This window comes from Numenius arquata, chromosome Z (assembly GCF_964106895.1).
Source record: "Numenius arquata chromosome Z, bNumArq3.hap1.1, whole genome shotgun sequence".
Lineage (NCBI taxonomy): Eukaryota > Metazoa > Chordata > Aves > Charadriiformes > Scolopacidae > Numenius > Numenius arquata.
The window spans coordinates 10665941-10691133 of record NC_133616.1 but is presented as its reverse complement, the minus strand read 5'-3'; the positions used below and the strand labels follow the sequence as shown (position 1 = coordinate 10691133).

The 25193-nt window shown below is 52.1% G+C and overlaps 1 protein-coding gene across 1 annotated transcript in view; it reads right to left on the bottom strand.

The window, feature by feature from the left end:
• CNTFR (ciliary neurotrophic factor receptor) overlaps window positions 1-25193 on the bottom strand; it is a 212318-nt gene that overhangs the window by 139457 nt on the left and 47668 nt on the right. Inside the window, exon 2 of the mRNA XM_074166564.1 lies at window positions 17275-17379. Coding sequence (XP_074022665.1) covers window positions 17275-17379 — 105 coding nt within the window. The remainder of the gene's footprint in view (window positions 1-17274; window positions 17380-25193) is intronic.

The following is a 25193-nucleotide window of genomic DNA, read 5'->3' as shown; positions in this document are numbered from 1 at the left end:
TCCAGCTTTACCACTTCCAGGGAGGTGACGGTGCCACCTTGGTACTGGCAGAGTCACCTGAATCCGTTTTGCAACACCAAACAAGCACCAAAAAAACCCAACACCAAACCAGCCCTTATTGTAGCAGAGCAGAGGGTTAAAGTCCCAATTACAGAATTGGAAACACAGTTACCCAAGAGAAAAATAAACCAATTACAAAAAAAGCCAAAAACACAATTCCAGATTATATTTAACACTCAAATTCCTCCTTAATTGCTCCAGTGTCTCAGCCAGCTTGCAGGGGAGGAGTGAGGACTGGCAAATTAGCTCCCCCCAGGGCTGCTTCCCCCTGGGGAGCTTTCCCAATTTACATTCCCATTGTGTTCTTTAATTAGTACATTCCTACAGCTTTTCTGAGAGTCCCAACACTTCCAGGGCTGTGACAGTACTTTATAAATAATAAGTAGGAGGGAATATTCACTGTACCCTGCTTTACTCCTCCCAGTGTCCCCGTCGGTGGCTGGCAGCTTTCACAAGGACCACACACGGGCTAGAGCAGCCCACCACCACTAGCCCCAGAGGTGGCCTTTGGTGGGGACCTCAATAACCTCCTTTCTGTTGCTTCTTCCCACCTTGCAACCCTCTTATATAAGGTTCCGTTTCTCAGATGGGTTTCTCCCAGGCAAAATGTTTGGACTTAACAGCATCCCCATAATGCGGGACCCATGCTGGTGAGAAAGGCTGGGAGGACACCTTGAGAGAGGGTCCCTGCAGCCCTTTGGCTGTCCGGCAGCTGGACAGGACACTGCTCACAGGCATCACTGGTTCAGCCAGGCTTTGTGACTTGGGTCTACTCAGAGCCATCCCAACCTCAGCATCAGTGAGCACACAGTGTGCTGCTCCATTGCACCAGGACCCAGGCAAAACCCTCCAGCCTATGATTTCTGGCACCCTAGCGATGCACGAACTACATTCTTGGGCCAAAAAAAATGGGGGGGAAATTTATTTAGCCTGCAGCACATCAGCCAGCCCTTGCCAGGAACAGGGGCTGGCAGAGCCCAGGACCCCTTGACACCCAGAGCAGTGGGAAAGCTTCCAGCACATTCAGCCTCACAAAGGTTTCACCCAGATAACACTAAAAACCAAATGGGAAAAAAATCCCAAAGTAAAGGAAAGACAACGCAGCACAGCCATGCATCAGAGGCTCCAACCCCAACATTTTCCCAAGTCTCATTAAGGATGATTTATGAAGGTTGACACCGTCGTTAACCTCTGACCACGTCCCCACCGCCTAGAGGGCATTTCACAGCCTTCCCCGGGACTGTCCAGCAGCAACATGGCAGGGAGGGGGGAGGCGCGGGGATGACTGCGTATTTATCTCCCCCGTTAGCACAATTAGGTGCTTTGAAGGAGACCCATCGGATCATCTTACCTGCAGCAACCCAGCTGCCCGCTCCGGGGACGGGATGAGCCCTGCACGCAGCAGTGCTGCTTGCTCACCGGCACGTGCGGCATCGCTTGGCATGGGCGGCAGGCACTAATAACCCGCCATTTGCAACCCCGACCGGTTCTGACACGTCCATTATTCAAAGGCATTTGGCAAAGACCTTGGGCAACTCATTTGCGGAGCCTGGGTCAGTTCACAGGCTCATGAATTCCCAAACTATTCGCTGGCCATGCCTGTAGCCAAGCAGTGAATAGGTTTTTGGCAGATCTGAAAGGAGCCACTGTTTTCCAAAAACACCTGCCTTCGGAGGCTGCAGAAGCCCACAGAATTCCATTCCTTTTTAAGTTGCACATCTAGTCCTGCCAGAGGCCGGAATAAGATGAAAACTTGACTTGTCTGTAACTATAGACACTAAGAGAGATATCCTAAGAGATACTAAGAGCATCCCCCATCTTTTAGCAACCTTATGGGAGATCAAGTGAAATCAGGGATGCCCCTATACCAGGGATGTGAGTCTCACCTCACTCTTCGCTGCCCACCCAGGGCTGAAAACCCGGGAGCAGAAGCAGCTCCTGGTCTAGGACCATTCGCAGTCCTTCCACACATCCCCTCTCATCCCGCTTACGATGAAAGGAGTTTAAAAAATACAACCAGCTGCCTCTGCTTCCAGACAAGACGCAACCCCAGAGCAACGCCCTGGGAGTGTGGGCAGCGGCAGCACTGGGAACACACCCTTAGTCCTGCAGCTTCCCCATCAAGGTAACACACCAGCTGGAACCCCATGGGACACCTGGAAAATATACACTCGGGACCTTTATTTCCAGCCAACCCATACCGTGTTTTCCTTTCCCTCGACCCACCGGAGCTGCGGCATGTTGCTATCGGGGTTTGCCATCTCGCACATGGCGAAGATGCTGCAAGTTTTTTCCCTCCTTCCCTGCGGCCGAGGCTCTGGCTCTCCTCCTCCCCAGATGCCTCGCACAGGGCAAAACCCTGCTGACATTTGCTCAGCCGGTGGAGAACCCTTCCCTGCCGCGAAGGGCAGCCCAGGAGGCTCTTTGAGATCAGGCGTCATTGCACTGCCGCTCGGAGAAGGAGCGGGAGGCGCAGGCGGGGGAATATGAGATGGGGTTTGCTCGGAGACAGCTCTGTGCTTTTGGCAGGACTCGAGGGCATTTGTTTTGAAGCTGTGTTTACATGCCTTTGATCAGACGTGTTTAACTTTTCTGGTGCGTGACAGCAGCAAAACAAGTTTGATACACAGATAATGAAACACATTGTGCGCCTGTACGTGTAAACGGCTATAACAAGGCTGCGCATATCAGTAACTCAAACTGGGGGCGGTGGGGGGGGGGCGCGAAGACAGGGAGATGCATCATGATGATGCCAACAAGTTAAATATATGAAAAAAAAAAAAAAAAGCACTAACCCAGCAACAACAGCCCAATCTCAGCTGCTGGAGTTGGCCAAACGGAGTCTGACCTGAGCCCGCTACAGAAGAAAGCTCACTGCAGCATTGTGGGGAGCTTTTCATAGAATCACAGAATCATAGAATAGTTAGAGTTGGAAGGGACCTTAAAGATCATCAAGTTCCAACCCCCCCGCCATGGGCAAGGACACCTCCCACTAGAGCAGGTTGCTCAAAGCCCCATCCAGCCTGGCCTTGAACACTTCCAGGGATGGGGAATCCACAGCTTCTCTGGGCAACCTGTTCCAGTGCCTCACCACCCTCACAGTAAAGAATTTCTTCCTCATATCTAAGTTAAATCTCCCCTCTTTCAGTTTAAAACCATTACCCCTCATCCTATCGCTCCACTCCCTGATAAAGAGTCCCTTCCCATCTCTCCCATAGGCTCCCTTTAGGTATTGGAAGGGGCTATAAGGTCTCCCCGGAGCCTTCTCTTCTTCAGGCTGAACAACTCCAACTCTCTCAGCCTGTCCTCATAGCAGAGGTGCTTCATCCCTCAGATCATCTTCATGGCCCTCCTCTGGACCCATTCCAACAGGTCCATGTCCTTCCTGTGCTGAGGACTCAAGCATCTAAAACAGGACATGAGCATTGTGGCTTGGGAGGTCTCAGGACTTGCTCACAGCAGCACCCCAGGGCGCCATGTGGAGCAGCCCATGTGTTTTCCAGCCTCTGAAGTTTATCAGCAGCTCCAAACCAGGGCCATCTTTCTGAGAAATGCCGGCACAAGACCAGAGAGCAAAAAAGGAAAGGCGGCTTTCAGAGATGCTCCTGAAACAGATGCTCTCTGAAATGTTGTCGCACACCTGGCACAATTACCAAGGACATACTTGCATGTGTTTAGACCAACTGGACCACTGAACACCCTGCCGTCATTCCAAGCCTCGCGAGGTAATAAAAGCTCTCTCCCAGCATGCCAGGGAAATGCAGAGGAGCACTGCCGGCATCCTTTCAGCACGGGAGGACGACATGGGCATAAGCTGGGGAATGTTTTCAGGCACTGCAATGGGAACAGCTGCCCACTGAATTGCTAATGCAGCCCCTGGCATGGGGCAAAGCCTCAGCACAGATTGGGGGTTGGTCCCCAATCCAAACTGCTCCAAAACAGAGCAGTTTGGATGCAATAATCCTATTTTGGAGGTAAAGGGGGAGGTGGAGGAGCGTGGATGCTCCACAGCCTCTGCTAGAGAGCAAAGCCAGGCAATGTTTAATTTACTAGTGCAAATGCTGGCAGAGAGACTTTATAATACGGTCCCATGCTGACCATGCTTCAAGATGAGAGATACCACCATCTCTCCGTGCTTAGTGCAGCAAAAGCGTGGAGCACATTGGCACAAGAGGTTTCCTAATGGCATGCCACCTCACTACACAACCTGTCAAGCCGACGCAGGCTTAAGCAGTGGATCTTAGTTGGCAATAGAGGGGGAAGTGAATACTCAGCTGTGATAAATATTTAACGTGCTTTTAGTCCTGAAGAAGTGTAGCACTGAGGCCATCATCCTGTAAGTGAAAACCAAGGCTGATTAATGGGGGAAGGTACTCCCATTTATGGGAGGTTAGGATCAATCCCAATTCTCAGCTATTTGTTGAATCGTTAATGCTCTTTTTCGAGAGCAGAGTTCCTTGCTGAAGGGCAGCATCCTAATAAGGCTGTTTTAACAGCATGGATGTTAAGGGGGTATAAATAAAAGCCCCCTGTGAAAAATAAACAATGAGATGAAAAAGGAAGGTTTCATGTGGGCACTGCATTTGGCTAGTTCTGAAAAAACAGTTTTGAGGTCTTCTCTCTTCTTTGGAGGATGGCTTTACTTCTTTCAGAGCTTGTCCTGTTACCTCAGAGCTGAGCCCAGGTTACCCCCCCAGACCCTCCCCTCTGCCACGCCAAAGACAAGCTTTGGGGAGGAGGGAGTGCTGGTGCCAGCCCAACTGCCCATGTTTGATCTTTCCCCATCCTTCACTCCATGCTAGAAAGGTCTCCACCTTCTTCCACACTTCAGCCCTCTTCTCCTATCTGCAGTTTCACTTTCTTGTGCTCTACCTCTTCCCTCTCCAAGCAAGGTGGCCCCATGTCACCTTCCATATCCCCAGCCAAGATAAATCCTCTACCTCTGCACTTAAACCAGCACCAACCACATCCCCTTCTAGTGCTCTCAAACATCCCCCTTCACTTCTCCTTTCTCCACAGCACTCACACTGAAGAGAGAGCTTGCATTTGCAAGGCATTTCCCAGAGGTACATCAAGGAGAGGATCTGCTTTTGTCCTTTTTGGGTCTTCCACTGCATCACCCTTCCATGTCCCCCTGCTCCCATGCTCACTTTTCCTAAGAAATTCTCTTTTGCTTTTCTCTGCCTCGCCAGCCTTCAGAAATAACCCTTGCTGTCTGCAAGCAAAACCCTCCCCACACATCTCTGTTCTCTGGCCATCCCTCCCTTGCTGGCAACCAGCACAGAAACAAGACCACAGACATGAGCCTTATAACGAAGACAAAGAGCCACATATTCTTTCCACCCCTCTCCATCTGCCCGTACCTTTCTGAGTGCATTGTGCCTTATGTTGCTTCTTGCCTGAATCTAAATATCAGCTCCTTCCTGGCCATGCTGTTCCCATCTCCTGCACTGGGGACAAAGAGACCAGTGGAAGCACGAAAGGGAGGGGACAAGAAGTGAGCCAGGGAGGTGACAGCAAGAGGAGTGAGGGAGGGAGTGCATCCGTGGCAGGGGAGATCAAAGATGCCGGAGCCATGCGCAGGTTCCACACAGGAGTGGGGCTGGCGCATCCCTGCTGAGCAACTCCGGCTCCATCAAACCATCAGCTGGAACAGAGTCTATTGTCTGAGCTGAGAAAGGTGCTCTCTTCTCCCTGGGATGATGACAACTGGAATGAGAAGGCAATACCACCCCCAGGCAGGAGCCTGGACCTTGCTTGGCCCCCAAAGCGTTTCCTCCCCCTCCATCCTGCAAAGGCACCAACCTTCAAAATCCCTCCTCTCCATCCACCTGCTGAGACAGCCCTTAGAGGTTCCCCCAAAAATGAGACTGACCCAAGAGCAGGCAGCATGGCTGGATAAGGTTCCTCCAGGGCTGCAATTGCACAGGCTAGAAGAGGGGGTGCAGAGGGCTGCACCCTCTCACTGCTGTACACACACTCTATACCCCTCTACTGCCACCCCCCAGGCTGGACCACTCCTCACTGACCATGCACCAGGATCAACCAGCATCTCTACCTCAGCAAGCCATCTCCACCGTGATTGTCTTTCCTCATCCACCACTGTAAACAGGGATTAGAAGTAAAGACACCAGGCTAAGCTTCTGCTGCAGATTAACCTGTGCTTTGTCCTCAGTGACAACACAAGTGCCAGTCGTCTGTCCTTGTCCTGTGACAGGCCTCAGACTTTCAGAGCGATGCTATGAGATGTGCTCCTTTGCCCAACCTCAGCAAGCTCTCCCAGGCCCTCCTGGAAAAAAAAAAGCAAGGAAGCAGAAGTATTCTGCTGTGTCCCTGCAAGCTGCCAGAGACAGAAGCTGCTGTGCAACCTGCTGGCATCAGGGGAAAGATGAGCACCGGAAAACCAGCTGCATCCCGAGGGGGACAGCATTACACCCGATATCCCCATGGGACTTCGCATACCCGCTGCCAAGTGGCATGGGCAGATTCACCGCCTGGCGATGCCAAGTGGAGGAAGGATGCTCCCAGCCCAGGGAAGGCACAACCGAGCCCTCGTCTGCAGCCAAACTGCCCAGGTGCTCTGGCTTCTCGCCCCCAAACCAGGAGACCCTTTGGCAGAGCCACGGGCTTGGGAAGAGGGTGCCTGCACGAGCGTTAGAGACAGGGATGCTTTTGTTTACAGGCTGCTGGCAATGGCGCTGCGCACCCCGCATCCTCCCCCAGCCAGGAGCGAGCTCCAAGAAAGGAAATTACACGAGCCAGAAGGTTTGATGGAATGAGCCCATTGGGCGGCTTGAAGATAGCTATTAATGGAGAGCTTTCTCTAATTGCTTTTGTATAATCTGGGGCTGCTAGGCGGAACTGGGTAATAAATGAAATCCAATTACATTTTCTCTCAGTATTTATTTTATTAAGTAGAATTCATCAGCTGATGAAGGGCCCCTCGAGGTAATGGCTCATGACCTAGTGGAAGGCACTTTTTTTATTATTATTATTTTCCCCACTCGGGGAAGCGGATAATTCAGTTCCCCAGTAAATGCAGACTGTTCCCCCCGCACGGTGGCAAGAGCGCCAGGTCCCAGGGAAAGCCGGGGCGGGGGATCCTGCAGGGTGCCCAGCACCCACACTGTCCTTCCAAGTGGCATCCCTGCTCCAACTGGTGGAGTCCTAATGAGCACAATGGGTGATTGAACCTCTGATTCAGACTGCCAGCCAAGATGGAGATGGATCTATACCGTGCAGCTTGCACGGCGTGCTCCAGAGGGATGCAACAGGCATTAGTCCCACTGGAGATGCAGCAAGAATCTGTCTGAAGCTGCAGATTTTGGTGTCAGCACTTCTTCCCTGGGAAGGGTCTCTGCTGAGAAGGGCTCTCAGACTTTGGGCTCTACACAGGACTACAACTGAAGAGGCCGTGAAAACCAGCAACTTGTATCCATCACACCCAGCCTTGTGGATGTGATGGAGCATCCATAAGGTCCAATCTCATACCACTCTGCAACACAGCACCTCAACCACCACTTGCTGGTGGTTTGAGATGCAGTTGCTGGTGGCATAGACCCATTGCTTCTACAAATGCTGCCCAGTGAGGACCAAAAATGTTGGTTTTGCATGGAGGTGCCCAGCCAAGCCTCATGCCACTCTTTGCACAGTGGTGCCAGCAGGCACGGCATGCCAGGATGTCCAGTACTGGCACCACTGCAGGGGACTTGGCTGCCAAGCAGGGTTTGCTGGAAGCAGTGGCACTGCTGGAGCACAGATCTCAGGCCCCAGCACAAGGTCCCTTCTTTGGGGTGGGGGAGGCAGCCAAACCCAGCCCAGGTCAGAAGGGATTGCCCTGAGTGCATCCATCCGAGCTCCGACCAGCATCCCTGTGGAGCAGGGGTGGCCACCACGGCGCAAGCCCCTTCTTCCTCCTCCCTCCACATCAAAGAGCAGGAACGGGGCTGAGGTTCGCCAGGAAACCGTGGGGTCTGGTGCAGCATCGCTGCCCTTTTGGCTGGAGCCCACAGTGAGGGCTCCTCCAGCACGAGCAGGCAGGACACCTCACGGGGATCTGGCGATCAGCTGCTGGACTCTTCACCATCCCTTTTCCCATCCAGGTATTGACTGAAATTCACCCCTCGCTCCTAAACCTAGCGTTGACAGCCGCGGCTGACCCAGCTTTCACTGCCATCTTGTCATACAAGCAATTTATCACCCGCCAGTGAGTGCTCGTTACAGAAGACAGACTCCAGTGTCCATTAATTAATGGGAAATACTTAGAGAGACATACACAGGCGCACAAATCTGTCTGAGCGGTTTCCTACAGCACCTACCGCGGGTGTATCCACATGCTGCAACAGCGAGCACAGGCACCGGGAGCCACAGCAGAGGTAGCCAGGCTCAAAACAAAGAAGAATCAACACTATAGAGGAAAAAAAAAAACAGCCATGGAGGTGATGGAGTAGCATGGGTTTATTCCTGCATTAATAAGAAACTACTCAGTTTAAGGGATCAAAAAAGGGATGATGATTCAAGAACAGGGGGGAGAGCAAGCCCTGTCCCAGCTGCTGAGGCTTTGGGGTGAAGGCTACTCCACAGGACACCTCCAAAGGGTTTGCAGGCTCTTTCGCTGCAGAAACAGCTAAATACTTTGCCTAACATTGCACGGGGGGGCGAGGCGTTGTTGGCTGCTGTCCCCCTCCAAGCCTCCCAAGGGCTCCCTGGCGGGGTCCGGCAGAGCTGCCCCTCCACAGCCTCACGTGTCCCAGCCCCCTCCAGTTTAGCAGCACCGACTGAACGCCCGCCACCCCCCCGAGCCTTAGCACCGCTGGCTGAACTAAAAATACATGAAGTACGGGTTCGCAGCGAGTCAGCGCTGGGTTTAAGAAGCGCCACGTTTCGCTGCTTCGCTGCAGAAGCCAGGCACAGAGGGCGAGGAAAAAGGGTTTCAGAGGGATCTTCTGAAACTCAGCTGGCTTTTTGATTCGGGAAGAAAACCTAAAACTGGTTTGAAAGGAGATCTAAACATCGTGTCAAAACCCAGCGCTTGATCTTTTTCACAAGTGGCCTTTCACTTTCTTCTGCTGAGGCTATTTGCCAAGCACAACACAGAAACACAAGCTATTCCCGTTGATCCAAAACTATTTTTCACCAAATAAGCCATTCATCTGAAATCTTTTTGCCCAGCTCTGATGTAGGAGAAGCTATCTGCTCACAGCAGCCCAGGATTTATGCTCAAATGAGCATTTGTGACTAACAGACAGACCAGATTCATAGTGATATGCATCATCAATAAATCAGTCAATCACTTTGCCTGCCCCCTGCACAAGGCTGAAGTCTCAAGTAACTACTCAGCACTTTGTCAACCTTTACTCCAGCAAAGTCTGGGTAAGAGACCTCAGGATTTAGCCTATTGATTGCTTACTATTGTTTGTGATGCCCTGCGTGCGTTAGACATGCTCCCTTCAAGCAAGATTAAATACCTGGCTTATGGCATTGGGATTCAAGGGAAATTATCTTTTACGAGCACAGGAATAGACAAGTCAAATTGCCTTGTGCAATGGTCCATCGTGGTGCAAAGGCGACCCGAACCCCCTCCCCTCTTGCTGCCAGAGACGGGGGGCACACGGCGGTGCTGGCTCTCCCTGGGGCTGGTGTAGGGAGCCCCACGGCTGTAGTACATTTCTGCTAGTTAAATGCAATTTTGGCTGTGGCTCCAGAGCCGCTGCGGATCTCAGCTCCTCCGGTAGCGTTTTGTGGCAAGAACAATAGAGTGACAGCTCCCTGGCAGCTTTAAGTAGCATCCCCAGCTCAAAGGCAGCCTTAATACCTCCGCCGATCTCGAGCCTTTCAGTTTTCACATTCGTTTGAAGTTAAGCTGATCTAACTTGGGTGAGTGGGCGCAGACGGAGTCGCTCAACCAAAGCTGAAGTACCTCACAGTGGGGCTGCTGCAGATGCTCGCCAGCAAAAGCGGATGCCCCTCCACCCAAGGGCTGGTCCTTGTCCCCCACGCACCATCACGTATATTGAATGTATTAAGGTAGATGGGCGTAAGTGACCATCCTCTCCCAGCAAAGTGCAAGCCTGGGACATCATCCCTTCTCTCCACAACCACAAAGCAAGGAAATGCAGCAACCATTTGCAAGGCAGAACACCTCTTATTAGCCCTCTGAATGCTGCCCACCCCCACCTCCCTCCCCGCCCCACATCTCCCTCCCTCCCTCTACAAAGTTGGCAGAAAAATTGATGCCACTAGCCTTCAGCCTCCAGATCCAAGCCTGAGGTCCAAACGAAGCCAGGAGACGACGCAGCTGTCCCTGCAGAACACACAGGCAGAGCACTGAAAACCAAGCTGAGAAAACAAGAAAACTGAACACAACTTTCTCGTGGGAGTTCCAGTGCTCCCAGGATTTGCCCAGAGTGACCTCTCCTCCAGCACCACTGGTGCTGTGGCTGGGATGACAGCGAGACCTCAGCCAGCCCAAGATGAGAGTTTCCTGCTTCCCACCTCTGAGGAGCTGGATCTGTCTTCTGCTCTGTATGGTACAGGTCATCTCAGGGTTTTACTGATTTCTGGTGTGAAGGCAAGCACAGGGACACCGCCACCTCTGCAGGCACCTCTACCATGGGCTGAACGTAGCTAGGGTTGAAGGGTGCTTAGAAGGAAGATAAAGTCTCATTTTCTAAGGCTGCTTCTCCCAGCATACGGGCAAAAACCTTCAGCAACTAAAACCCTGCAATTCCCCCAGCAAAAAGCAGCCTGCAGAAGCACCTAGGGACTTTGGGGGATGAAGGGGGGTGGGGAATGGGAGAAAAAAAAAAAAATAAAATCGAGGATTTACAGCATCCAAACTCAGCCCACCGTCTGCTCTCCTGACCTTGCGGCATGCCCGTGCGCTGGAGATGGCACACCGATTCCCAGGCTTCACCCACGCATCCTGCTGCAAGGCAAGCTGATTTCTGACGCTCGTCCCACCTCCTGCCTTGCTTTATTTCTGCCTGGTGCCCAACCTCCCCCTCTCCTCTGGGTACTTTTCCTGCTGCCGTTTGTTCCTGTCCTTTACAGCTCTGCCTGCTGTCACTCGCGTAACCTTGCCTGTTTGGTAATTTGTGGCAATAAAGTGTCACTGTGGGGAAAAAATACAGCGTCGCAGCGGCATATAAATCTCTGATCCATAAATTGTGCTGGCCCCCACGTGCGTGCCCCTCCTTTTCGATGTAAAGTGCAACAATTTAGGGCAAGAGGAAGTAAAAAGAGCCGGTAATATGTGATCTTACTGAAAGGCAGCACTGAGCCGTCCTCGTTAGGGGCTGTAACGAACGCTGAGGGGCTGGTGTGTGCTGTAAATTGCCCTGGAGACATGGGGCCTCAGTGGAGGTTTCCTAGCTTAGAGCTATGCAGAGCTTGGAAAGAGTCACCCTAAAGGGAAAAAAAAATACAATAGACATTGCTAAGGGGTGCCATCAGTGTGCTGCAGTCTCCCTCCCCTAAGAACAGCCCTGCTAGCGCTGAGCAAACATGACCCCGGGAGCACCATGGCCATGGAAGAGATCCAGGTGTGTGCAGCTGAGCCCTTCTCCCACACAGATGTGGGATCCTGCCCACCTCCATCACAGCTAAACGGCTCCTCCAGTGGATCTTCATCAGCACCCACTGCCCTCAAGCATTAAGGGGAATCACATTTGTGGCCCTGCAATCCCCAGATCTACTGCGCAGAGCACCGGGCATCTGCCACCATGGTCCTCCAGGAGCCAGGAGACCCGCAGCAGCCGTGACACTATCTGAAGTGTTTTCAGTGAGAGGACAGTCCCTCTTGCTGATGGTTATTTCTTTTAATTGGAGAACACTGCTTGCCTCCATCAAAGCCCTCGTTTACTGAATGATCATCTCTGTCACGCTGCAGCTTGGCATCCCGGGCCAGCTGTAAAAAGTCACTTCCAGCACTGCTGCTGCCTCTCTTCCAAGCCACGGCTCCCGTGCCAGACCCAGCAGACAGTCCCTCTCCCACACCCACGGTCCTCGGCACGTTGGGGTCTCATGCACCACCCACCGCCTAGAACAGCAGGAAGTCTTGCATTAAAGCCTTCTCCTGACACTGACATCTTTCTTGACATCTATGGCCCACCTGAGCAGCTAAGTAACACTCCTGTGAATATAAACAAGCGGGGGAAAGTGCATTCACTAGACAGATAGCTTGGGGAAGTGTCATCACTCGCTGAAAGCCCATATGTGGTTTTGTAACACAGGTATTTGCTTCCTGTCTTGCCCACTCGTCAGAGGAATATACGAGCGAAGCTAAGCAGCACCCTGGAGACAGACTAAAACCAAGCGGAGAGCAAGGGATGCTCGCCGTGCTGTGCAGGAGCCGTGCAGACGAACACATTATGAACACCCTTGGGAAGAGAAATCTCCTTTCTCCCGGGCTCAGGAATGGCACAGAGCCAGAAGCCATCATGCATCTATCCTGCATCTGATGAAGAGGACATGTTAAAAAAAAAAAACAAAAAAAACCCGCTAGGTCTTGGTCCCCAAACCTGCCCATGGACAACTCCTTCTCTCCTTCAGCCACAATCCACAGAAGCCTGTAAGAAAAAGTACTTCTTGTGAAATCTCCAGCCCATTGCCATAGTGTGGTGCAGGGCTTGGGTACAGGGACACCCACCCCATGCCAACGTGGGTCCCAGCAGGCAGCAGGCAGCAGCTCCCACAACTCAGACCACATGAAGACCTTGCTCCTAGTTTTGGGAGCCCCAGGACAAGATACATGTTGATTAACAGGAGCAAGTTCATCAGGGGCCACTGAGACGGCCAGGGGAGTTGTTGAGAAGACTGAGCCAGGCTCTTTGCAGCAACGTGTAGCAAGAGGATGAGTGACAGTGGGCAGTAGCTGACACAAAAGGTTCCCACTGGATGCACGGAGAAACTTTTCTCCCCTCGAGAGCCCACCAGCACTAGAACAGTGGCCCAAACAGCCTATGTTCTTTCCCTACACAGGGGCTTTCAGGAGCTGGCTGGATAAAGCCCTGAGCAGCCATGTCCAGTTTCGGGCTCCGGCTCAGTGCAGAGTTTCTACTGGACTTGAGACCTCTGAGGTCCCTTCCAAACTGGATGGTTTTACAAGTCTGCTGTGAAAAACTGTGGCTGCAATGTCACATCAGGCCACTGCTTCCCAGGGTCATAACCGAGGGAGAACCAGCACATTACCTTTAACAACACTCAAAGCTGGAGAGAATGAAGCCTTTGCCCTTCTCCTATCCCCAGTTTCATGACTATTGTGACAGAGCAACGTATGGAAGGAAGTGAAGAACAACTCCACCATATGTGCACAGGCATTCCTTTGTGCCAGGAACTGAATCTGGAGTTGGTAACTCATTTCAACCCTACCATCCCCTCAAAATCCATATGCTCACTGAAGATTATGTGCACATACACTGTAAGACCTGCACTGACTTGGCCCAAAGAACCACTCCAAACATGCAGTTTGCATGGCTGGTACTCATTCAAATGTCCTTGATAGCAGTTGATGAAGGAAGAAAACAGACGAGACGCAACATGGCAGTCACCACAGCTTGCTGCTTCGGAAAACAGTAGGAAAACCTCTTTGCTGGGAGTGTGGCACAGCTGAGGGCCAGGTACCTCAGGAGATGGGGGTGTCCAGGCTTAAGCTGTGAACACGCAGCTAAACAGGCACACTGGCCTGAAGTAGCCAGTTGTGCTCTGGAGACCTCTGAGATCCCTGTGGGTCTATGAAAATGCAAGAATAAAATGAAGATTGCAGTACTGCTGTGCCTGGAGGGGACGCACCTCGGCCAGAAGGTAGAACAGACTCCTTCAGAAGCAAACACTGCTAAGCACTCAAAAACTGCATAACCAAGTGACAGCAGCAGAGCTTTGGCAAGACATCTGTCCATCTATAAATAGAGCTCAACCGTGTGTCCTTATCGCAGGGCTTTGATGCGTTTGGGGAGAGTATTTTTTTCCCCTTCACCACTGAGTCCCAGGCAGCACAGATAATGGGCTTGAATCGATCCAGCTCAAGTATTACTAAACTTCCTACCACTGTGGCAGCACGCCAGCCTCAAATAGGACAAGAGAACATGTGTCTGTTCAGAGCCAACCACAAGGAGCAGGCAGAAAATTGCTTTAGACTTTAAAAAAAAACAGGTGCTTTTTGCAGATTTGTAGATCAATCTACAGTGTATTTTAGAGGTTTAAGAAAGTCAATAGAAACAAGATATATCATTGCTGCACAAGAACGCGAGAAGTTGTATTTCTGTTTATGCTGCTACTAACGCTCCAACTGCGGGCTCATTGTCCTGCTGCTCCCTGCCACGGTCCCACATCACTCCTGCTCCGGCAGCAAGGTCGAGGGACGGGGCTCCCTTCACTGCTGCAGTTCACCACCCTGTGGGTTTTGCCAGGACAACTTAGTCCTGGGGCTGGTTGGGGTCTGAGATACCCTACAAGTGCCACCAGCGCACCTCGTTGCAGCAAGAGGACGCAGGGACTGCTGGCAGTGGCCAGGCTGACCTCCCGCAAGCTGGAGCTCCTCTCCTCAGGTCTCCATCCATGTGGTCTCAGCACACAAGTTCACTCAAGTCTCTTGGGATGCTCCAGGCAGTGCTGATGTGATCCCCTTGGGATTCATGGCTCAACCTGGTGCCACTGCAGATGCACACAGGGCAGCAGCCTGCCCTCTGCAATCTCATCGCCACAGATGTGACAAGCTGGTCCCCACCATACCTCTCGCCTCATCGTGGCACGACTTGGAGAGGCCTTGTACGGGCCCCCTTGCAAGCCCTTTGCCCACCCCTCCTTTCCCCCAGCTCCACTGCAGAGCACTACAAGGCATGTTCAGAATTTTTTTCCCCCTTTTTTATTACTATTAAGTGAGCCACATGACATGCCTTATCAAACCAGACCTAAATCATGCTTGCCCCTCCTTAGATCCTGTGTAATGCGTCAGCCATTAAACATGCAATTAGCCTGCATTTACAAATCCGTAAGAGGCTCTTGCCGGCCATCCATCGCTCACGGGCAGGACTGCTCGCATCCCTCCGGCGGAGCCTGTCCTAATGAGCCACCAGGAAGCGGATCCCACTGGAACCGGCCACATCCATTTCCCAGCCTCCACAAGGCACAAAAAGCATCTCCTTAGCTTCCACCCCCAGCCTCAGAAGGGGAAGGATAATGCATGTATCTGGACTGGAAAGAGTTGGCTGCACACCCTTGGTGAACAGGGAAAGCCCCCGTGCTGTAGGATGCCCGGCTCCAGCCATCCTTCTGCCCCGGAGCCCAGCCGGGCACAGGAAAACAGGTCAGGCTGCAACATGGGAAGCAGAAACCAGATTTCTACCCTCCCTACAAGGCTAAAGCATGTGCAAACACCTGCCACATATGCCACCCAAACCCCATAGATGGTCCCTTTGGGAGCAAAGCTGGGTGAGGAAGCCCACAGCAGGGCATGAACCAGCAGCTGAGGCTCTGGACCAAGGCTGGTCCCTTCCTTTCCCTCTGCCAGGCTCGAGCTGCTCCAACAGCACATCAGTGGGGCTGGACTTTTATTCCTCTGCTGCCGCGTATGAGCGGGCACCAGGGGACGTATCATTCAGCAAAGCTGAGGAAGAAACAAGCAGCGTTAACCGCTAGCATGTGTGTACGGAGACCCCTCGTAAATTCTTTTTTTTTCCCCTTGCTCCCATCTGCTTTGCTCTGGGCCACTAAATCCAATTCAGCAGCGTTCAGAGCTTGTACTGAAGCTGCGACACATTTGTCAGATCCCTGACTAGACCCATGGCTAATTTTACAACGCTAATTTATCTCACCATATTATATCGCTTTCATTTCATCCCCCCGGATCCCATTACTGCCAGTGTACCTTGTAGCCAGCGTGTAACAGTAATTGGTATTATTAGCAACGTACCCTCCTCGAGCTGCTCTATTTGCAGAGCTGCGAGGAGTCCCGTGGGTGAGCCGGTCCATGCCGAGGATGGGAAGGAAAGGGGTCCTTATCCCATGCCACTCCAAGGATGCCACCACCAGGCAATGCCAAGGGCAGGGTTTTGCTGCTGCAGAGCATCTCTGCACGTCCAGGATCCCAGCCTGCTCCCCACTGAGGCTCCATCAGGTGCTGCCCACCCCTGCGGTCCCTTGACCTTGAGCTTTTAACTCCAGAGCCTGCGTTCAGCCTTGCACACAGGGAGCGCTTCTGTCCTTTCCTGTGGCTCAGAGGATACAGGACTTTGCCGATCCAGGGTGAAAGGGGCTGCAAAACACCCCTGGGAAGCTCAATGCATGGGGAGAGGGCAGGGAAGCCACACAGGAAAGATCTGCGACACTTCATGCTGTTTTGGCCAACCATTTCTCCTCTTTGGCGTAAGCTATTGCTTTTCCAAGATCAATGTAATTAAAGCCATGCAGTTTTAGCTAAGTGGGAGGCTGCGCTAGTCAAACGGCGACAATTCCCACTTAAGATGTCCTTGCCTGGCAGTTAGAGACTTGTTAAATTTTAATTCATCATTTTCATTCCTCAAGCACCGGCTTCCCCAGCATGGCTCCGCAGGGGCTACATCCCCATAATGTGGCAGCGCCATCCACATGCCCCTTTCCTGCTCCACTTCGGTCCCCTTGGCTTGAAGATGATCCCAAACCTCTCCTCAAGCAGCACTGTGTTATCACAGCCCCATACAAAGCCCATGTGCAACAGGTCTCAGAGGTGGGGCAATCCCTTAACCATGGCTGGTGATGGTGGTGGTCTCCTAAGGGGATGCAGCCCTTTTCAGCTGAGCAGAGCTTGAAGTTGTGCTTGTCTGCGCGAGGTGGCACCTCACCTCCCACCTCAAAGCAGGGCTGGGAGACACCTGCTCCAGAGTAGTTCAGCCACCATGGGACCTCTGCTACCCCAGTTAGATCCACACTGCCAGAAGGGCTTTCAAGCAGGTAAGCTCTCTGTGGAGAAGCCTCCCATGTGCAGTCCATGACATCTGCATTTTCCAAGCTGTTCATCCAAACCTGGCCCTCTACAACCTAAATAACCCCTGTCAGCATCTGCCTTCTTCACACAGCAGCCATGGGGCTGCTCACACATCAGAGCCAGGACCAGTCTCTTGCCATACTTTAATAAAGGCCATCCTAGCTGAAGGACACATGGGCTGCAGCCCCACCACAGCCCGGGGCACACCAACAAAGGACGAACCGGGTGAGCAAGAGCTTTAATCCACCTCTTACCTCTCCACCAGTCCAGAGTCCTTGGGGCGTCCCCAATTTCTCATCAACGTCCGGGGGATCCTTCTGGCTGCTTGATCGACCCTCGCCGCTCAGATCTGGGATTTTCTTCAACGAAACAGAAGAGACAACCTGTCAGGCTACCAGGTAGAGCTCTGCCGTTGTTTCGGGTTTAGGAAACAAGCGAAGGAGGGAGGGGGGGCATCTGTTTTCCAGCCTTGACAGCTGGGGGTAACTGGTGTAAACATGAAGCTAGTTTAGATGAAGAGCCCTCCCACATGAGCATCACAGTCCAGCCCCAAAGCACGCATTTGCTTAATTACTTCGATTTAGAGACATGAAAGGGGAGAGGGGAAAAAAAAAAAACAACAAAACAGCAGCTTGGGGCATCTCTGATCTTCTTTAAAGACAGACAGCAATGCTCCCCAGCCAAAACAGCATAGCAGCACTAAAACGTCAGCCCAGCACCAAGGCATTTGCCCACGAGGTCTTGTGCTGCCTAAGCCCTAATCCTGCAAAGCCTCACGCACGTGTTAAACCGTGCAGGGAGAGGCCAATCTGACTGAACCCGGGAGTGTGAAGAGGAAAGCACGCACGTACGGCTTTGCAGCACGGACACCGAGGGCTGGAAAGGGGAGAGAGACTTTCTGTGCTACGTCTGACATGCTGCCTAGTGAGACGGAGTCTGAGGCATTACTGTAACCAGCAGTGCCTTCAGTTATAGCACCAAATATGCTTTTTGTGTTAGACAAACAAATTATCAGTCGGGATCCGCACACATTATCTAGCTCTTGTGGCTGAGCTTGTGTGGTTCCCCCCTCCTTTTTAAATGCTTTGAGGAGGGGAAAAAAAAAAAAAAAAAAAACCCACGTCTCATGGTTCTGCATTATTAAAAATGAAAAATAGGAGCCAAACTCCACTGACAAGAGGGAAGTCTGGGAGTCAATCCTGCAGAGACGCTTTCCCAAGGGCGACAGTGACTCCAAGCCTGGAACACCATGTGCTTTAATTAGCATCCAACCTCGAACCAACGAGCTTCGCCAGAGCCCACCCCAGGACCCCATCCAAAGCCTGGGCGAGTCAGCGGGAGGGTGCTACAGAAACCCAAACTACAACCCCCACCCACCTACGAAACCTAAATAAATAAATAAACCCCCCAAAAAACTCCGCTGGGTGCCTGATGGAGAAACCCTCATTTGCAAAGCTCTGGGAAATAATTAAAAAGTTTTCCCAGAGCTTAAAAGGAGGGAAGCAGACCGTTTGTCATGCCGGCAGCGCATGGTGTGCCGCAATTTATCATGCTTGTCAGGTGTCAGCCACCGAGAAATTTAACTCCAGCTGCCCCGAGCCCAACACCCGCAACGCCCCATCACTCAAAACCCACTCTGCCAGGCACCCCCCAGCTGACAAGTGACTGGCAAGGAAGGGAGAAGGCCCCTCCCCACCAAGCCTCCCCTCGCTCCACAATGCCAACGCAGCTAGTAAGTTTTATTTTTTTTTTTTTTTTCTTCACCCACAGATGAAGCAGAACAGAGGAGACCAGGCTACAGCAAGCATCGAGGCTCGTCCATCACTACCTGGCAGGGACCCGCCTGGGCTGTCACTCCAGCTTGGCAGGGATAGGACAAGAGAGATGGGTTTAGTACCGAGTGCCCTCAGGGAGGTTTTTGCAGCATCCTCTGCTCCAGCTGTAAGGACACGGCTCAAGCAGGGACAGTGCTTTATGCCTGGGTACAAAGCACAAAGTCTCACTGCCTTGGCTGAGGGGTGTCCCTGGAACCTGCTCACATTCAAAGATGTGACACCCCCTGCTACCTCTGTGCCCTGTCCTGATGGGACAAGCCATCCCTGCCACAGGTCCAGCAGCACAGCTTTCCCCATGGAAATCAAAGCATGGATTTGCTTTTTAAGAACTCCAAATTGAGGTCAAACTGTGTTTTGGAGAAGCTCAGCGTGCCCAAAGTAGGTCACCAGCTGAAGGACCTACTCAGGGCGTAAGCTACCGCTGAGCCAGATCGGGAAGATCTGTGAAGTAGACTGTCCCAAAAAGAGGGGACAGCCTCGACCACAGCTCAGGCAGGCTCACGTACGGAGCAAGTATCACTGGTCACAGAGCAGTCCGGGGAGGCCGGGGGGCAGGTCCCTGCAGAAGGGCTGGCACCCATCCTGAGCTCACCCCACATCACTCAGGACTTGAGGTCCCAGCAACGCCACACTCAGGAAACTTAATCAACGTGATGCCTGCTTTAGAGGGCCTGGGTGGGACGCCCCACAGAAATACTCTTGTTTTGGCCATCTCTGGAGCAACAAGCTGAGGTAGGAGGGACCGGCAATCATTGCAGCGCAACAGCACTAATTGTTTAAACAGGTCCCTGCAAAATCCCGAAGGAAACCCAGTGCCCATTGCATGCTGCATGTCCCATGGGGCGCATCTGAACCTGACAGCAAGGGATAGTTGAACCACTTCTTGCAAAAAGGAGGGGGAAAAAAAAAAAAAAAAAAAAAAAAGTCAAACGCACAGCATTAGCCAAAAATCTTTCTCCTCAGAACAAGCCAGGGCTACATCCATCAGGGATCAATGAGTTTTACTTGTACCAACAGAAGGGTCCCACGGTTTCCCGGCAGCAGGGCATCCCGTGCCAGAGCCGGGGTGGGGGTTTTGCACTCACATGTGCTCAAAGCAGCGTAGTTCCTGCTGTGGGAGCAGCGCGGCCGCTGCCTCCCCGGCACAGAGGGCTATATATAATACACCCACACAGCAGCGTCTTTCGGAGGCTCGCAACTTGGCACAGGGAAGGTGGATTTTCATGGCGTCAGCAATGAGCAGATCCCTGACACCTGGCTGAAAACCTTCCCCAGAACTATCAGACCCGGTCTCACAGCGCAAAGGTACTGGAGTTTTTTCGGCACAACAACTGCAAGAATTTTTCTTGGTTGTTTTTTTTTGTTGTTGGTGGTGGTGGTTGGGGGTTTTTTGTTTTGTTTTTTTTTTAAGCTGTGGATAAACTAATGCCTTTTTCTCCCCTAAACTGCATTCTGAAAGCAGCTTAAAACCCTCTTTGCTAGAATTTTCCAAAAAAATTCAGCCGGAGGCAGAGACATGTGAAGTTTCAGTCCAAATGGTTAAAGGCTGGCGTAGTTTCAAGCAACTGAAGACAGGGGCTTATAATCAGAAGTGTCAGGCAACCTTAATTATATTATTTCCTGAAGGAAATAGTTTTCCCTGCCGAAGTCCAGAAGTTATTAAAAAAAGTTGACCTCACTGGAACCAATCAAGATGGAGACAAGAAGCCTGTGATGGATTTTTAAGGCAGGCGAGTTCACACATCTGTATTTTCGGGGGTCCAGGATTTTAGGACAGGTGTTCCCGGAGAAGCCTGGCCCTGTGACAGCCCCAGGGACAGAAGCCAGGATGCAGAGCCCCCTCCACCCACCTTCCCCAAGACCCTCGGGCAGGGGGGACACGGGAGCCCCAGGCGCTCGAGGAGGATGCTCGCCTGCGGCCGGATCAATCGCTTTGCCAATGTGAGCGAAGAAAAACAGCCGGCTGCTTTGTAGCTGTCAGGAGCACACAGGCTTTTTGTCCGTCTCTTCCCCTGCGCCCATAAATAAAAGTGACAGCAACTTTATTTAGGACTTCTTCCAGTTAAGAAGGGATGGAAGAAAAGTGAAAAATGAAATCGTAGCTCAGCAAAGGCGGAGGGGGAGGACCCTGGAGGCACAGCTCAGGCTGTGCCGTGGTTACAGCAGCCCTCGCACCCCCGAAACCAGCACCTCCTCATTCCCGTCAGTGCACCTTTCCCTTCTGTCCCTCCAGGCAAAGAAACTCTACCTCATGCGCCCCTGTCTCCTGCCACCCATCAACTCCCCAGCACTAGCCAAGAGGCTGAAGCATCTGGAGGGAGTCAAAGGTGGAATAACAGTATCTCCTTTCCTCCTGAAAGAGACTAACAAACGCCCAAATAATTCAGAGGAGAAAGTCACCTGTTCCCCCTGCAGATACACAAAGCTTGTACTCATAGCATCAAGAGCAGCAGCAAAATGCAGTTCAGCCCCGTGCAGCTCGCCAGCATGGCTGAACGGTGAGTGCAGCATCTCCACCAACTTCCACTACCACGGGAAGTCCTGGCTGTTTTGGCTATAAGCTCCAAGGAGTCTTTTGCAACTGAAGAATGACCTCCTTTGTACAAAAAGCATGGTAAGAGACTCAAAAAAACAAGAGATGAGGTGAAGGCTGCTCCACAACAGGGCTGAGCACCCAGCAGAGCTGTCCCTGGGCAATGACCCGACATGGGGGAGAACAGCCGGAGCTGGAGCATCCTGGGTCTGGTCTCCCCCAGCTCCCCACAGTGTCTTCCAGCAGTACAACACCTGGTTTACCTCAATGGTATTGCAGCACATTGAAAACACAAGCTTTGTTTCAACCTTCATCTTATGCCATGCGCAGGAATCCAGTCCCCAACAGGGTCTGCAGGGCTCGCACCGTCTGCACCACGCTTAGGAGCCAGGCTGGAGATACGCCACACACCTTCACCTGCACACAAACACGCTTGGAAGAGACCCACCATGCCTGGGGATGAGCGCCCACACCATCCTGAACAGTTCAGGGTGGAAGCTGTGTGCAGGTCCCCGGGGAGAGAGGCTGCGAGTGACCTCATGGGTTTCTTCCACCACTGCCCTCTCCGCTGCCGTGAGTCAGAGATTAACGACAGGCCATTTGTCAGCACTGGTGGCATCATCGCCAATCTCATTTCTGAGCAGACATCTGACCTCGCTTGCATCCCTGTGACCCATGTTACCGCACGGCTCAGGCAGCCTCCTGACAGCTCCCAGGGGACGCAATGCGAGGCAGGGGGACAGGCTGTGACACAGCCTGGTCCTGACTCAGGATGCGCAACACAAGCCTTTCAGCCGCAGGATGAGCGGTGAGTGTTCGCAGGCCTATCCCACTGCCCTGCCCTTCTTCCAGCTGGTACCCAAGCACGGGTCTCCCTTGCTGAGGGCTGGATTAGGTTATGGAGAAAGGAGATCTGTCCCCAAAAGGAGGGCTCAGGCAAAGCCAGCCCTGAATCTCAGGAGGCGAGAAAACAAGAGAAAAAAAAGAAAAAAAAAAAAAGAAAAAAAAGACCCTTTTCTCACATCTGCAGCATTCTGTGTCTCAGCCCCATCTGTTGTAGCCCCCCACTACCAAGCCAGCTGGGGGGTTCAATATGCAGTACCAGCTGCTTCTCCACAGCTATCCATGATTCAGCCTGAATTGTAACCCAGATCTCACTCCATGAGGAGACCAGATACAATCCAGGCACAGATCCACCCTGCATTTCTGAGCAGAGCTTGTACCTGTGTCCTGCAGAGCAGATGAGCTATGCCACAGGGTCCACCATCCCCCTGCCCCAAACCAGACCATGTTGCCACCATATGTGTCTACTGTGCTACCACTTGGACACCACACACAGCTCTGGTCCTCACATCTCAGAAAGGGAGTTAGGGAGACTGAAAGAAGTACAGGGGATAGGGGAAAAACCAGCTTCTGCATCAGGACACTCCAAGACTTTTCCCAACCTCAGAAGAGGGAAAGGGAAGGAGGAGGAGACAGAGCTTAGCCACAGGACCTCAGGCTAGACAAACCGTGTTGGCCAAACCACGATGTTGACACAGCTCCTTGCTAAATGGCAGAAAACAAATTCTTTCAAGAGGAGCAGGGGAAATTCCAGGAGAACAGGTCCTCTGACAAATCCTGATCCTGATACAAGCTTTGCTTCAACACAACCCTCAGCTTTCGACAGCCAGATGCTGGGAGGGATGCGTTCCCACCGGGAGGAACGAGACAGTGGGCAGGACGGCTCTTCGTCTGCACCACGTCAAGCCAGTCCCGGCTCTCATACTTCTCATAAGAGGAACGAATTAAAATGATGTGGGACTGGGAAAAGACACACTCAGTTAGGATGAAGAAATCAGTGCCATTAAACATCATTAGAATAATATGCCCAGAAAGCTTCATAAAAGGAGATACCATATGATTGAATGCTCTCCAGACCCTCATTTCACACAGACCCAAAACACCAGCCGAGAGTCTCTTCTAACAGCCAACTCTTCCAACTATCAGAAGGTTTTTTGGTTTTGTTTTGTGAGGTTTTTTTCCTGAGGAGCTTTTTAGGTTTGCAATTGTAGTTTCAATTCTTTTAGTTCCCGGGGGAAAAAAAAAAAAAAAAAATCATTTTTCATTAAGCTGAAGCAAATGGCATTTTTGCTTGTCAAAAATATTTGACACAACTCTGACAGACTCGACCAGACATATAAATAAAAGATTTAAACCCTTCTGCTTCAGAGCTTAAGAAAAACCCGCTGTCAGTCCCATGCCAGGAGAAGCTTTCCCCTATGGGTCACACTGCCCAGGGGGCTGCCAGCGCCATCCTGGCGCTGATGCTGGGAGGGAGGACAGGGACCAGCCTCACCAGCCGGCTCATCCAAGTAAAACCCCACCAGCCCACGTTATCCTGCCATCTCCAAGGCTCAGCAAGCAAACAGCCAGCTCCGGTGGCAGGGAGGTGAGCCGCATTGATCCCCTCCCTCTCTCCTGCCACCATCCGTATCCGATAACGGCATCGACCGGGAAGCGCTGGTTGCTTTATTTCCTCAGCCACCCGGGCTGTGCAGCAGCAGCCATCGGGCCTCCTTCCCCATCCGTCGTGTCAGCGACACAGCCACAGACGCCGTGACAAGATGCAAAGAAGCGTCGAAGCCTGTTTCGAAATCCTTCTATCCTATTCCAGCCAGAGAGGCTTATCTGCATGGATTTATGCTGTTTGCCCCAATATTTAGCTACTGAGCTGACTAATCTGTGTGCAAGAAAAACCCCGGCGGCTGAGCAATCTACATCATTCATCATTTAGATTAGCTATTGTCTTAATCCTCTTTAAACTACTGTATAATACATAAGGGAATGGATGTCCAATATGCTCGGGATATGCAGAAAAAACCCAGGCTGAAGCTCAGGAACTTGGACAGAAGCTTAGAATGACAGATCCTACCAAGCCACGGAAGACAAAGGAAACCTGTTGCACCCCCTGACAGCTGGTTATTTTGCTCTTTCCTCCCCGCCAGCCTTTAATTATTTCCTAGCCAGCTTCCTCAAGCAACATGTGGCTCCCCTGCCCTCTCCCCTCATCACAACCCTGTTATAAACTGGGGACCCCAAGCTGTGCCAGCCCCACGCCATATGATCTTGCTGAGGCTGCTGCCCCATGGACGAGAGCCCTCGGGGAGCTGGGACATCCCAAGCCACCATCAGCCACCACATCCGTGCTGCTCTGGGAAGGGCAACAGCTCTGCACAGCCCAGCGTTGGGCTTTGGGCCCTGCCTTGAAAAACAAGCAGGCTCAGGTGAAGGATTAAGTCCGCTTTTGCTCTCCGGGACCATGCCGCGCATCACTGCGGTGCCCGGTGGGAGGAGGAACAAAGAACAGGTTTCTTTATGGAAACAGCGAGGAGTTCGGGGGGGAGAAGGAGGGGGTGCAACAAGGCAGTAGCAAATAAGGCTTTAGTTCGTTGCCTGCCAGAGCTGAGGGAGCTAATAAACAGACAGATGAGAGCTAAATTGTCTTCTGAACCTCTGTATCAGTATTCACATTACAGAGGCTGCTTCCAGCAATTCCAGCGTATTAATAATAAATGCTACATAATTACAGCAGACTTGCTTTTGTCCTCTCTTCCTGTTTTCTGTCAATGTCTGCTTAACCCTGTGCAGCCCACAGCCAGCTCTCCACCTACACCAGCCCCTCCACGGGGGGCATAGCCCTGGCACCACCGATGGGTGCCCCTCCCGGCTCCCTCCCAGGCTGGACATGGCGCAAAGGGAGGTTAAGGAAAGCTCAAGAGCTGATGCCAGTCCACAGCGATCACCTTCTACTTGTCAAAGCTGT